General features: G+C 34.2%; 1 protein-coding gene across 1 annotated transcript in view; it reads right to left on the bottom strand.

Annotated features, from left to right (window-relative positions):
* Positions 1–1,039, bottom strand: part of LOC137644446 (phosphatidylinositol 4-phosphate 5-kinase type-1 alpha-like) — a 327,307-nt gene extending 326,268 nt beyond the window's left edge. The window contains exon 1 of the mRNA XM_068377423.1: positions 911–1,039. Within this exon, the coding sequence (XP_068233524.1) occupies positions 911–1,039 (129 nt within the window). The remainder of the gene's footprint in view (positions 1–910) is intronic.
* Positions 1,040–15,329: the final 14,290 nt, after the last annotated feature.

Raw genomic sequence — 15,329 nt, 5'->3', positions numbered from 1 at the left:
CCACAACAGGCCCTCCTACACTACCTACTAGAGCGTAGAGAAACAACTAAGCTCAGAGGTGATCCACAAATAGACACCAACTCGCCACAGGCCTGGAAGGCAGCGGCCACACTGGGAAAAGCAATTGTTGAAAACATAGAAAGACACAGGCAATTGCTTACAAGACTACCTCCACCAAGGTAATGACCTCAGAATGACTCATCCAACCTCTCATCCCCTCACCGTAAGGCCCTATCCACAACATCTTCTGTATGCTTCTGAACTTGCTCTACTACTAAAAACTTTCCGCAGGGACCCTAGGGAGTAAAGGGTTGGACAACCCCACCTGCTACCTTTCCCTACTATTCAAAGGCCTTACACCCCAATTTTATAACTACCACTATCCGTGAAATGATAGCCCTCTCTTACTACCACCATCATCCTTACTCTGTCCACAACTATCTCTACTACTGAAAACTTTTCAAATTTCCTCTTATATGATAAACCTACCTTAAAGAATTTTTGCAGGTAACCTACGGGCCGACCAATGGAATGGCCCGTGCCAACAAGAACTGTTGGCTTTAATCCACAACAACAACAACATGTCTGCTCTCTTGGTAGATTAAAAGTAAAGCAGTCTTTTTATTCGGCCTAATATGATACTTGTAAATATTCTATACATTGTGGAGAGTGAACTTATTGGGATGTTTTTTTTTAGGTCTTGTGTGTGTCCCTTTTCGTGAATTAGTATAATGATCAAATTTTACAAAGCTGTGGATATAGAATAGTCTTGCAGATATTTTATGTAAAGTTCAGCCAGTTTTACTACTATGAAATCTCCTCACTCTATTATTAAATCAATAGTAAGGCCATTTCCTCCGGCTGCTTTGCCTCTTTTTATGCCTTTTAACGCTTTCTTTACTCCTCCTACCTTTACATTTATTACCGGCACAGGTGTTTCATTATTTCTATTGGCAAAGGTATTTCTTATGCCACTATTGCATAGCATTGGAGAGAAATCCTCGGCAATTTTCATCATCTCTATTTTTGATATTTCCATTTTCATTCTTTGAAGCAAACATAAGATGGCATCATATTCCAAGTCTGCTTTTCATCAATTAAATGCTTCTTCCTTTCTTCAGTGTTTCGTAAATTTCGGTCTGATTGTGTTTACAAATGTCTTGGGTTTTTAGTTTATCTATTGTTTTGGATAGTTCTGCTAATTTCTATTTCATCTCTCTTGGATTTTACCCCCATTTCCAATCTTCTTTTTTTTAGGTTTTGGCCTTTTCTGATAGTTTTCCTTGATCTTGTTACGGAACTATTTCAACTATTTTATTCCAATTGTCGATTCCAATACGAATTTTATTACATTAATGTTCATTTCTACTTTACTTGCTAACATTTCATCTGATTTCATCATGTAGCTAAGAGTGCCTATTTTGTATTGGTAAGCAAAACTAGAAAGATATTTCTCTTATTACAAGAGTATTTATTTCTTTTCTAAGGATTAGTTTTCCCCATTCTTTCCATAGATCTAAATAAGTCATGCTTCTCACCATTCTATGGACGTTTGACTTTAACTTGTTTAGCACTGCTACATCTTTTACCAAATTAACTTTTTCACGGAGAAGAAAGTCTATTTCATTTTTCTCTCGATTTGGTCTTCTGTATGTCTATTTGTTATGTTACTTTTCATAATAGAAGGTTTTTTTTATTTTCAACCAACTTCAACGACCATGTCTCTTATGTCATTCCTTTAGCCTAACAGTATAAGACATGAGGAAAACAGTAGCAGAAAATCAACCTAACAGAATGGGGAAAATAATGAAAACTACGAGCAAAAAAGCAGCCGTAAAGCATAAAAAAGAAAAGATGAAAACAAGGATCAGAAAACCAGCCTCATTGACATAAAAAAATAAACGATGAAAACAAGGAGGGGGGAACCAGCCTATCAGCATGAAAGAAAAATAATGAAGGAAACAAGGAACATAAAACTAGCCTAACAGCATAAAAAGGAAATGATGAAAAACTAGCCTAATAGCATAACAAAGGAATGAAGAAAAAAAGGAGCATAAAATCTGACTAACAGCATAAAAAAGAATGATGAAAATAACAAGCGGAAAACCAGACTAAGAGCATACAAAAGGAATGATGAAAACAGGGAGCTGATACTCAGACTAACAACATAAAAAGGGAATGATGAAAACAAGGAGCAGAAAACTAGCCTCATAGCATAAAATAAGAATAATAAAAACAAGGAGTCAAAATCGCCTTAAAACACAAAAAAGGAATGATGAAAACACTGAGCAAAAAATAAGGCTAACAGCATAAAAAAAGAAATGAAAAAACGCAAAAAAATTAGCCTAACCACATAAAAAAGAATGATGAAAACTAGGAGCAGAAAATCAGCTTAATAGCATAAAACAGGAATGATGAAAGAAAAAAGCAGAAAATCAGCCTTACAGCATACAAACGGAATGATGAAAACAAGGAGCAGAATACAGGCCTAACAGTATAAAAAATTATGAAAAAAAGTAGGGAAATCAGCCTAACATAAAAAAAAAAATGATGAAAACAAGAAGCAGAAAACCAAACTAACAGCGTGAAAAGGGAATAAAGAAAACAAGGACCATAAAACAGGCCTAGGCTAACAGCATAAAAAAGGAATGATGAAAAAGGAGCAAAAACCCAGCCTACCAGCATAAAAATGGAATGATGAAATGAGGAGCTGAAAAACCTGCCTAAAAATATGAAAAAGGAAAGAAGAAAACAGGGAGCAGAAAACCTGCCTGATGGTATAAAAAAAAGAATGAAAACAAGAAGAAGAAAACCGAATAACAGCATAAAAAAGAAAGAAAACGAGGAGCGAAAAACCAGACTATCAGCATAAATAAGGAATCCTTAAAATTATTCAGCAGAAAACCAGCTTATGGCCTAAAAGGGAATGCTGCTAAGAAGCAGCAGAAAACAAGCCTTACAGCATAATAAAAAAGGTATAACGAAAACAAAGAGCTCAAAACATTCCAAAGAAAATAAAAGAGGAATGCTGAAAACAAGTTGCAGAAAACCTGCCTAACAGCATAAAAAAGGAATGAAGAATCAAGAAAAAGAAAATCAACTTAAAGAAAGAAAAAAAGGATGAAAACAAGGAGCAGAAAACCAGCCTAAAAGTATAAAAAAGGAATGATGAAAACAAGGAGCAAGAAACCAGCCGAACAACATAAAAAAGAAATGATGAAAAAGAGCAGAAAAGCAGCCAAACAGCATAAAAAATTAATGATGAAAACAAGGCACTGAAAACTCGGCTAACAGCATTAAAAAGAAGGGATGAAAACAAGGAAGAGAAAATCAGCCTAACAACATAAAAAAGGAATAATGAAAACAAGGAAAACAAGAAGCAGAAAAATAGTCTAACAGCATAAAACAGGAATGACGAAAACAAGAAAAACAGCATTAAAAAGTTAAGATGAAAATAAGGAGCAGAAAATCAGCCTAACATAAAAAAACCCGATGAAAACCATAAGCGGAAAATATGCCTAAGCATTCATAAAATGGAAAGATTAAAACAAGAAGCAAAAAATCAGCCTAACAAAAGCATGATTGAAATAAGGAGCAGAAAATTAGCCAAACAGCTTTAAAAATAATGGATGAAAAAGAAAGGAGCAGAAAATCAGCCTAACAACATGACTGATTGATTATAAGGTATTATCTGGCGTCATAACAGCATAAAAAGGGGAATAGTGAAAACATGGAGCAGAAAATCGGCCTAACAGCATAAAATAGGAATGACGAAAACAAGGATCCAAAAATCAGCCTCAAAGAATGTAAAATTAATGATAAAAACATGGAGCAGAAAAACAGCCTAACAGCATAAAATAGGAATGATGAAAACAAGGATCAAAAAATCAGCCAAACAACATAAAAAAGGAATGATGAAAACAACCATTAAACCAACCTAACAGCATAAAAAAAAAGGAATGATGAAAACAAAGCAGAAAATCAGCCTAACAGAATGGGAATGGGAAGATGAAAGCAAGGAGCAGAGAACCAACCTAACAGCATGATAAAGGATTGATGAAAAAAAGAGAGCGCAGAAAACCAGTCAAACTGCATAAAAAAAGAATGATGAAAACAAGGAGAAGACAATCAGCCTAACAGCATAAAAAAGGAATGATGATAACAGAGCAAAAAACCAGCCTAACAATATAGAAAATGAATGATGAAACATGGAGCAAAAAAAACAGCATAACAACATAGTAAAGAAATGTTGAAAACAAGGAGCAAAAAACCAGAATAAGGATATTGCCCTGGCAAGGAAAAGACAAATAATACAAGAGTAATTATCAGAAGAACAAAGCAAACACAAATGGAAAGGAGAAAAACTTGAAAATAAACCTAAAGAAGCAGCAAAAAACCAGCCTACCAGCATAAAAAAAGTTATGGTGGATATAAGAGCAGTAAACCAGCCTAACCGCATAAAAAGGAAAAGAGGAAATCAAGAAGAAAAAAACCAACAGTAGAGCATAAAAAAAGATGAAAACAAAAAGAAAAAAAGTGTAACACCATAAAAAATTAATGATGATAAGTAAGAGCATAAAACCAACCTAATTGCATAAAAAGGAATGATGAAAACAAGGAGCAAAAAACCCAACTAACAACATAAAAAAGGAATGATGGAAACAAGGAGCAAAAAACCAGCCTAACATAAAAAAGAATGATGAAAACTAGGAGCAGAAAACCAGCCTAACAGCATAAAAATGGAATGATGAGAACATGGAGCAGAAAAACAGCCTAACAACATAAAAAGGGAATGATGAAAACAAGCATTAAACCAACCTATCAGCATAAAAAGGAATGATGAAAACAAAGCAGGATACAGCGTAACAGCATAAAAAAAAGGAATGATGAAAACAAAGAGCAGAAAACCAGCCTAACAGAATGAAAATGTTAAGATGAAAACAAGGAGCAGAGAACCAGCCTAACAGAATGAAAAAGATTGATGAAAAAAGGAGCAGATAATCAGGATAACAGCATAAAAAAGGAATGATGAAAATTGGAGCAAAAAACCAGCATAACATAAAATAGGAATGTTGAAAACAAGGAGCAAAAACCCAGTCTAAGACCATAAAAAGGAATTATGTAAACAAGCAGCAAAAAAAACACGCCTACCAGCATAATTAAGGAATTATGTAAACAATCTGCAGAAAACAGTATTAAAAAAAAGGAATGATGGAAATAAGAGCAGTAAATCAGTCTAACAGCATAAAAAAGGAATGATGAAATTAAGAAGCAAAAAATCAACAGTACAGCATAACAAAAGAGATGAATCAAGAAGAAAGGGACTGTAACACTAGGAGCAAAAAACCAGGCTAACAACTTAAAATAAGAATGATAAAAACTAGGAGCAGAATACCAGCTTAACCGCATAGAAATGGAATGATGAAAACAAGGAGCAGAAAAACCACCTATAGCATAAAAAAGAAATAAAGAAAACAAGAAGCAAAAACCAGTCCAACAGCATAAAAAAGGAATGATGGAAACAAGGAGCACAAAATCGGCCTAACAACATAAAAAATTAAAGATGAAAACAAGGAGCATATAATCATCATAACGGCAAAAAAGGAAAGATGGAAACAAGGAGCATAGAAGGAGCCTAACAGCATGAATGATTCATTATTAAATATTGTCTGGCATCGAAACCGCAATAGTTGTCGATTCCACCCTAACAGCATAAACAAGGAAAGAAGAAAACTAGTAGAAACCCAACCTAAAAGCATAAAAAAGAGGAATGATGAAACCAAGCCTAACAGCCTAAGAAAGGAATGATGAAAACAAGGAGTTGAAATCCTGCCTAATAGTATGAAAAACGAATAATGAAAACGAGGAGCAGGAAATAAGCCTACCCCATAAAACGGGAATGATGAAAAGGAGGAGCACAAAATCATCTTAACAATATAAAAAAGGAATGATGAAAACAAGAAACAGAAAATCATGTAAAACCATAAAAGGGAAATGATGAAAACAAGGAGTTTTCAACATATAAAAGAATGATGAAAACAAGGAGTAGAAAATCAACCTATCACCGTGAAAAGGAATCATGAAAACAAGGAGCAGAAAACCAGCCTTATAGCAAAAAAAGGGATGATGGAAAGAAGGAGCAGAAAAGCAGCTTTACAACATAAAAATTTAATGATGAAAACAAGCAGAAAATCGTCTAACAGCATAAAAAGGAATTGATGAAAGCAAGGAGCATACAACCATCCTATCAGCATAAAAAAGGATGATGAAAACAAAGAGCGAAAAACCAGCATAACAGTATAAAAAAAAGGAATGATGAAATCAAGGAACAAGAAACCAGGCTAACATCATAAAAATTAAGGATGAAAACAAGGAGCAAAAAACCACCCTCACAGTATGAAAAAATAAATGATGGAAACAAGGAACAGAAAATGAGCCAAACAGCATAAAAATGGAATGATAAAAACACGGAGCACAAAGTCGGTCTAACAGCATAATCAATTCATTATTAGATATTATCTGGCCTCATTACAGCAATGGTCATTGATGCCATCCTATCAGCATAAAAAAGGGAAATGAAAACAAGGAGCAAAAACCCAGCCTAACAGCATAAACAAAAATAGATGAAAACAAGGAACAAAAAAATGAGCCTAACAGCATAAAAAAGTGAATGATGAAAACAAGGAGCGGAAAATCAGCATAACAGCAAAAACAAAGGGATGATGAAAACAAGGAACAGAAAATCAGCTTAACATCATTAAAAAGGTATGATGAAAACAAGGAGCAGTAAAACTGCCTAACAGCATAAAAAGTAATGATGAAAACAAAAGGAAAATCGTCTAACAGCATAAAAAGGGAATTATGAAAATAAGGCCCAGAAAATCGTCCAACAGAATACAAAGAGAATGATGAAAACAAAGAGCAGAAAATCAGCCTAACAGCTTAAAAAATCAAAGATGAAAGCAAGGATCAGAAAACCCGCCAAACAGCATAAAAAAGGAAAGATGAAAACAAGCAGCAGAAAATCGTCTAACAGCATAAAAAAGTGAATGATGAAAACATGGGGCACAAAATCAGCCTCACAGCATAAAAATGGAATTACGAAAACAAGAAGACAATCAGCCTACCAGCATAAAAAATGAATGATAAAAAGGAGCACAAAAATAGCCTAACAGCATAAAAATTGAATGATGAAAACAAGAAAAAACCAGCCTAACAGCATAAATAATGAAAGACGAAAAGGAGAACGAAAATAGTCTAACAACATAAAAAATGGAATGATGAAAACAAGGAGCAGTAAATTGTCTAACAGTACAAAAGGGGAAGATGAAAACAAGGAGCAGAAATTCAGCCTAACAGCATAAAAAAAGGCATGATGAAAACAAGGAGCAGAAAACCAGCCTAACAGCTTGAAAAATTCATGATGAAAAAAAGGAGCAGAAAAATGAGCCCAACAGCATAAAAAGGGAATAATGAAAGCAAGGAGCAGAAAACCAGCCAAACAGCATAAAAAATGAAAGATGAAAAGGAACAGAAAATATTCTAACAGCATAAAAATGGAATTATGAAAACAAGGAGCAAAATACCAGCCTAACAGCATAAAAAGGAATAATAAAAACAAGGAGCAGAAAACCAGCCTAACATCATAAAAAGGCATACTGAAAACAAGGAGCAGTAAATAGTCTAACAGTACAAAAAGGGAAGATGAAAACAAGGAGCAGCAAACCAGCCTAACAATATAGAATAGGAATTATGAAAACAAGAAGCAGAAAATCAGCCTAACAGCATAAAAGAAATTTATAATTAAACAAGAAACAGAAAACCAGTCTAACAGCTTGAAAAATTCATGATAAAAATAAGGAGCGGAAAATCTGCCTAACTGCATAAAAAGGGAATGATGAACACAAGGAGCAGAAAACCAGACTAACGGCATTGAAAAAAAGGATTCATTAAAACTAGGAGTAAATAACCAGCCTAAAAACATAAAAAAACGTATGATGAAAACTAGGAGGTGATATAACAAAGGAATTATGAAAACAAGAAAACCAGCTTAACAGCATAAAAATGAATGATGAAAACTAGAGGCAAAAAATTGGCCTAACATAATAAAAAAGGAATAATGAAAACAAGGACCAGAAAACTAGCCTACCCTCAGGAAAAAAAAAAATGATGAAAACAAAGAGCACAAAATCAGCCTAACAGCATAAAAAAAGGAATAATGAAAACAAAAAGCGGAAAACCAGCTTAATGATGAAAACGAAGAGGAGAAAACCAGCTTAACAGCATAAAAAGGGCAATGCGAAAACAAGGAGCAGAAACTCGTCAAGCAGCATAAAAATGGAATATTAAAAACAAGGAGTACCTAAGCCGCCTTACAGCATAAAAAGGGAATTATGAAAACAAGGAGCAGAAAACCAGAATAACATCATAAAAAAGGAAAGATGAAAACAAGGATCAGAATATCGTTTACCAGCATAAAAAGGGAATGACAAATACAGGGAGCCAAAAATCAGCCTACCAGCATAAAAAGGAATGATGAAAACAATGAGCAGAAAACTAGCCTAACCGCATAAAAAAAGGAATGATGAATACAAGGATCACAGAATCAGCCTAACAGCATAAAAAAATTAATAATGAAAACAGAGCAGAAAACCAGCTTTACAGCATAAAAAGAAATATTGAAAACAAGGAGCAGAAAATCAGCCTAACAGCATAAAAAGAAATAATGAAAACAAGGAGCAGAAAATCAGCCTAACAGCATAAAAAGAAATACTGAAAACAAGGAGCAGAAAATCAGCCTAACAGCATAAAAAGAAATAATGAAAACAAGGAGCAGAAAATCAGCCTAACAGCATAAAAAGAAATAATGAAAACAAGGAGCAAAAAATCAGCCTAACAGCATAAAAAGAAATAATGAAAACAAGGAGCAGAAAATCAGCCTAACAGCATAAAAAGAAATAATGAAAACAAGGAGCAGAAAATCAGCCTAACAGCATAAAAAGAAATAATGAAAACAAGGAGCAGAAAATCAGCCTATCAGCATAAAAAGAAATAATGAAAACAAGGAGCAGAAAATCAGCCTAACAGCATAAAAAGAAATAATGAAAACAAGGAGCAGAAAACCAGCCTAACAGCATAAAAAGAAATAATGAAAACAAGGAAAAGAAAATCAGCCTAACAGCATAAAAAGAAATAATGAAAACAAGGAGCAGAAAATCAGCCTAACAGCATAAAAAGAAATAATGAAAACAAGGAGCAGAAAATCAGCCTAACAGCATAAAAAGAAATAATGAAAACAAGGAAAAGAAAATCAGCCTAACAGCATAAAAAGAAATAATGAAAACAAGGAGCAGAAAACCAGCCTAACAGCATAAAAAGAAATAATGAAAACAAGGAAAAGAAAATCAGCCTAACAGCATAAAAAGAAATAATGAAAACAAGGAGCAGAAAATCAGCCTAACAGCATAAAAAGAAATAATGAAAACAAGGAGCAGAAAATCAGCCTAACAGCATAAAAAGAAATAATGAAAACAAGGAGCAGAAAATCAGCCTAACAGCATAAAAAGAAATAATGAAAACAAGGAGCAGAAAATCAGCCTAACAGCATAAAAAGAAATAATGAAAACAAGGAGCAGAAAATCAGCCTAACAGCATAAAAAGAAATAATGAAAACAAGGAGCAGAAAATCAGCCTAACAGCATAAAAAGAAATAATGAAAACAAGGAGCAGAAAATCAGCCTAACAGCATAAAAAGAAATAATGAAAACAAGGAGCAGAAAATCAGCCTAACAGCATAAAAAGAAATAATGAAAACAAGGAAAAGAAAATCAGCCTAACAGCATAAAAAGAAATAATGAAAACAAGGAGCAGAAAATCAGCCTATCAGCATAAAAAGAAATAATGAAAACAAGGAGCAGAAAATCAGCCTAACAGCATAAAAAGAAATAATGAAAACAAGGAGCAGAAAACCAGCCTAACAGCATAAAAAGAAATAATGAACACAAGGAAAAGAAAATCAGCCCAACAGCATAAAAAGAAATAATGAAAACAAGGAGCAGAAAATCAGCCTAACAGCATAAAAAGAAATAATGAAAACAAGGAGCAGAAAATCAGCCTAACAGCATAAAAAGAAATAATGAAAACAAGGAGCAGAAAATCAGCCTAACAGCATAAAAAGAAATAATGAAAACAAGGAGCAGAAAATCAGCCAAACAGCATAAAAAGAAATAATGAAAACAAGGAAAAGAAAATCAGCCTAACAGCATAAAAAGAAATAATGAAAACAAGGAGCAGAAAATCAGCCTATCAGCATAAAAAGAAATAATGAAAACAAGGAGCAGAAAATCAGCCTAACAGCATAAAAAGAAATAATGAAAACAAGGAGCAGAAAACCAGCCTAACAGCATAAAAAGAAATAATGAAAACAAGGAGCAGAAAATCAGCCTAACAGCATAAAAAGAAATAATGAAAACAAGGAGCAGAAAATCAGCCTAACAGCATAAAAAGAAATAATGAAAACAAGGAGCAAAAAATCAGCCTAACAGCATAAAAAGAAATAATGAAAACAAGGAGCAGAAAATCAGCCTAACAGCATAAAAAGAAATAATGAAAACAAGGAAAAGAAAATCAGCCTAACAGCATAAAAAGAAATAATGAAAACAAGGAGCAGAAAATCAGCCTAACAGCATAAAAAGAAATAATGAAAACAAGGAGCAGAAAATCAGCCTAACAGCATAAAAAGAAATAATGAAAACAAGGAGCAGAAAATCAGCCTAACAGCATAAAAAGAAATAATGAAAACAAGGAGCAAAAAATCAGCCTAACAGCATAAAAAGAAATAATGAAAACAAGGAGCAGAAAATCAGCCTAACAGCATAAAAAGAAATAATGAAAACAAGGAGCAGAAAATCAGCCTAACAGCATAAAAAGAAATAATGAAAACAAGGAGCAAAAAATCAGCCTAACAGCATAAAAAGAAATAATGAAAACAAGGAGCAGAAAATCAGCCTAACAGCATAAAAAGAAATAATGAAAACAAGGAGCAGAAAATCAGCCTAACAGCATAAAAAGAAATAATGAAAACAAGGAAAAGAAAATCAGCCTAACAGCATAAAAAGAAATAATGAAAACAAGGAAAAGAAAATCAGCCTAACAGCATAAAAAGAAATAATGAAAACAAGGAGCAGATAATCAGCCTAACAGCATAAAAAGAAATAATGAAAACAAGGAGCAGAAAACCGGCCTAACAGCATAAAAAGAAATAATGAAAACAAGGAGCAGATAATCAGCCTAACAGCATAAAAAGAAATAATGAAAACAAGGAGCAGAAAATCAGCCTAACAGCATAAAAAGAAATAATGAAAACAAGGAGCAGAAAATCAGCCTAACAGCATAAAAAGAAATAATGAAAACAAGGAGCAGAAAATCAGCCTAACAGCATAAAAAAGGAATAATGAAAACAAGGAGCATAAAATCGTCTAACAGCATAAATGGGGGACGCTGAAAACAATAAGCACAAATTCAACATAACAGCAGAAAAAAAGGAATAATGAAAACAAGGAACATAAAATCAGCCTAACAGCAGAAAAAGAGAAATGATGAAAAAGAGCAGAAAATCAGCCTAACAGCATAAAAAGGGAATGATGAAAACAAGAAGCAGAAAACCGGCCTAACAGCATGAAAACTGAATAATGAAAACAAGGAGCAGAAAACCAGCCTAACAGCATGAAAACTGAATAATGAAAACAAGGAGCAGAAAATCAGCCTAACAGCATGAAAACTGAATAATGAAAACAAGGAGCAGAAAACCAGCCTAACAGCATGAAAACTGAATAATGAAAACAAGGAGCAGAAAACCAGCCTAACAGCATGAAAACTGAATAATGAAAACAAGGAGCAGAAAACCAGCCTCGTAACAGCACAAAAAATAAATAATGAAAACAAGGATCAGAAAACCAGCTAACAACATAAAAAAGGAATGATGAAAATAAGGACACATAATCAGCCTAATAGCATAAAGAGGAATAATGAAAACAATGAGCAGAAAAACAGCCTAACAGATTAAAAAAGGAATGATGAAAACAATGTGCACAAAACCACCCAATCAACATAAAAAAGGAATGATGAAAACAAGGAGCAGAAAACCAGCCATAAAAATGGAGTGATGAAAATAAGGAGAACATAAAAACAATGAAAACAAGAAGAAAACCAGCCTAACGGCATACAAAAAGAATGATGAAAACAAGGAGCAAAAAAAGCGGCCTAACACCATAAAATGAATAATGAAAACAAGAAGAAAACCAGCCTAACTGCATAAAAAAAGGAAAGGTGAAAACAAGGAGCAGAAAATCAGCCTAACAGCATAAAAAAAGGAATAATGAAAACAAGGAAAAGAAAACCAGCCTAATAGCATAACAAAAGGAATGATGAAAACACTGAGCAGAAAGTCAGCCTAACATCATAAAAAGGGAATGATGAAAACAAGGAACACAAAATCAGCCTAACAGCATATAAAAAGGAGCAGAAATCCTGCCTAGCAGCATAAAAAGGAATGATAAAAATAAGAGCACTCACTGGTTGTAACGGGGCCAAATTACCCTGTAAACTATTTCTGATGATGATTTTAAAAAAAGTAATTTCTGAGTAAGTACTTAAGGAATCCACAACGATACATTAACACGTCAATGTTTATGCTTTTTTAAAAGCAAATACAAAATAGGCTGACTTACAGTAGCCAATAATGGGAAATAAGGATGGTGACAAAAGTATAAACTAGCGTCAAACAAATAAATTGTTTTCTTCACCAGAGGGAAGGAGCTGTCGTAGATGGTGGGTGGGTGGCAGTATTGATCAAACCCTACGTATGAAGAAGGAAGACCTTCGCTGCCCAACTAATCCAAAACCTTCCTACCACTCTCCTCCATTCCCGCCCGCCCGCCCACGTCCCTTTTCTATCGAGCCCTAAAGCGTCCAAAAGAATGCTCCTCTACAGAAGAACGACCTTCACTTGCGTGTTGAAGGCTACAGCAAGACGGAATAACATGAGGTGTGTTCGCCGAGGGATCCAATCGCTAATTTCCCTCTCCAGTGACGTCACTAGAGTACATCGACTGAGCGATGCACTTGCCACAGTGTCATTCTGTCAGTTGCAGTGTTGCACCTCATGATTATGAGTGGGTGTTCCATATTTGGGTGCGCTAATAGTTCCAGGCAGAAAGGGATTTGTTTTCACAGGTTCCCTAAAGATTCCAAGGTGTCCAAAGTATGAAATAATGCATGAAAAAGAAGTGATACGATTAATGTTGATGATGCCAGGATTTGTTCTCTCCCTTTCAGGACAGAAGATTACAAAAGAAATCTACAACATGAACTGCTACCGCAATTCCCTCTTTAAATTTACCTGTTTGGCATCTCATTAGTGCAGTTTTTAGTGACATCTTCGGTTGATAAGTAGCCTGGACTAAATTCTTAGAATGAAATACAAAATTAGAATAGGCCTAGCCTATGCAATATATTTAGAAATTCTCTAAGGCCATCCTTTTTTGTTATTTCATACTTTGTTTATGAATGTAAAGTTGTTCGAAGATTATTACGCCTATACGTATTTCTGAGTAGTCTTCCAGTGCAGACAATAATTAGGCCTATTTCCTTTATTTCTTAAAAACCCCACGAAGGGTTATCGTGGGGTTAGAGCATTAAATCTGGTAATAGAAGTACAGATCTCTTGATTAGTCACGTGTATGGAGAATTGAGTGACTTTCATTAGCCTAATCATTCGATAACTTTTTAGGCCCATGCGTAGTGAAGTACTTTATCAGGTAGAGAATACACTTTAGGGTGAAGATATTAAATGCTAAAAGGAAGTCAGATTTTTTTAAAAAAAAAAGGTGTAAACAAATGAAAAAAAAGTTCAGTAATATATTGTAAATAAAAGAACACGCTAATTCAATAAAAGTCAGATTTTTTTATATCCATTTACCCTCGCTACTTACGTTATTTGTATTCAAACAAGATTATATTATGTATGGCAAGGTCTTGGATATTTTGATATATATAGCTGTTATGAGAGAGAGAGAGAGAGAGAGAGAGAGAGAGAGAGAGAGAGAGAGAGAGAGAGAGAGAGAGAGAGAGAGAGAGAGAGAGAGAGAGAGAGAGAGGAAAAAAATAATTTCCGTGCGTGGAAATTGTGAACACCACCACAGCAACAAATTACTAGCAAAACTTAACCATTTAAGTGCACTTCCGAGTCGACTTGCACCAGTGACGTCACAGCCCAGGAACCGAGCGACCGACGGTTTCACCTTGTTATTCCATCTTGGGCTACAGGTAGTAAGCAGTCAACAGTAGTTTGCATATCTCATTCAAAGAATCATGAGTGTATCAGATAAAGCACTAAATATTCCCAACAAATATGTAATTCACCAAATTTATATTTATCATTTTACTAAAATATGAAGAAAATTCTAAATTTACAAATTAAAAAGAGCGAATTAATATAGACCGTTCAAAGATAGTTAAAAATAATAATATAACTAGGGGAATAGAAGCATCAAGAAACAAACCACAAATAGAAAATTTCAATTATAGGATGTCCAAAGAACACGTTTAAACCAATGAGTAAATGACAAAGAACTACACTAATCTAAGTACAATCAACGTAAATAATGATGACAATGTAAGTGTTGAAAATATAATAACGATTATGAGAATTATTTCAAGTAAATATTTGAGAATGGAAAGGAGTTACTTTCTAGTTTTTACATAAAACTTTAGTGGCCTAATTGACAGCGTGGAAACAAACAAATACTAAAGCCCAAATGTACAGCCATCTTCACAATAATGATTTTAAGTGGGTCAAATAACGAGCACCACTTTCAGGTCCGAGGAAAGTTTCGACACGCAATGAATGGAGTCAAAAGTACTTGAAACTAAGTAGGAAAGACAACCAACCAAGTCGAGTTTGAATGGCATGAATGTTCCTGACATAGAACCACCTACCAGGTCTTGGGCAAATAAAATTGATAAATAAGGGAACGCAAAGGAAGAAATATCCCCAGTGACAGTAAGTCTTGAAGACCAAGCATTCATCATCATCATCATCTCCTCTTACGCCTATTGACGCGAAGGGCCTCGGTTAAATTTCGCTAGTCGTCTCTATTTTGAGCTTTAAATTCAATACTTCTCCATTCATCATCTACTCCGCGCTTCATAGTCCTCAACCATGTAGAGGATTCTTAGGAATTAAGTTTACTACAACAGCTGGAAAATTTTGTTGTAGTAAACTTAATTCCTAAGAATCCTCTCACAGTTGGCTCGATTTTTCATTTTAA

This window comes from Palaemon carinicauda, chromosome 7 (genome assembly GCF_036898095.1).
Source record: "Palaemon carinicauda isolate YSFRI2023 chromosome 7, ASM3689809v2, whole genome shotgun sequence".
Taxonomy (NCBI): Eukaryota; Metazoa; Arthropoda; class Malacostraca; order Decapoda; family Palaemonidae; genus Palaemon; species Palaemon carinicauda.
The sequence above is the reverse complement of the archived record's forward strand: the minus strand, read 5'-3'. Positions and strand labels throughout refer to the sequence as shown.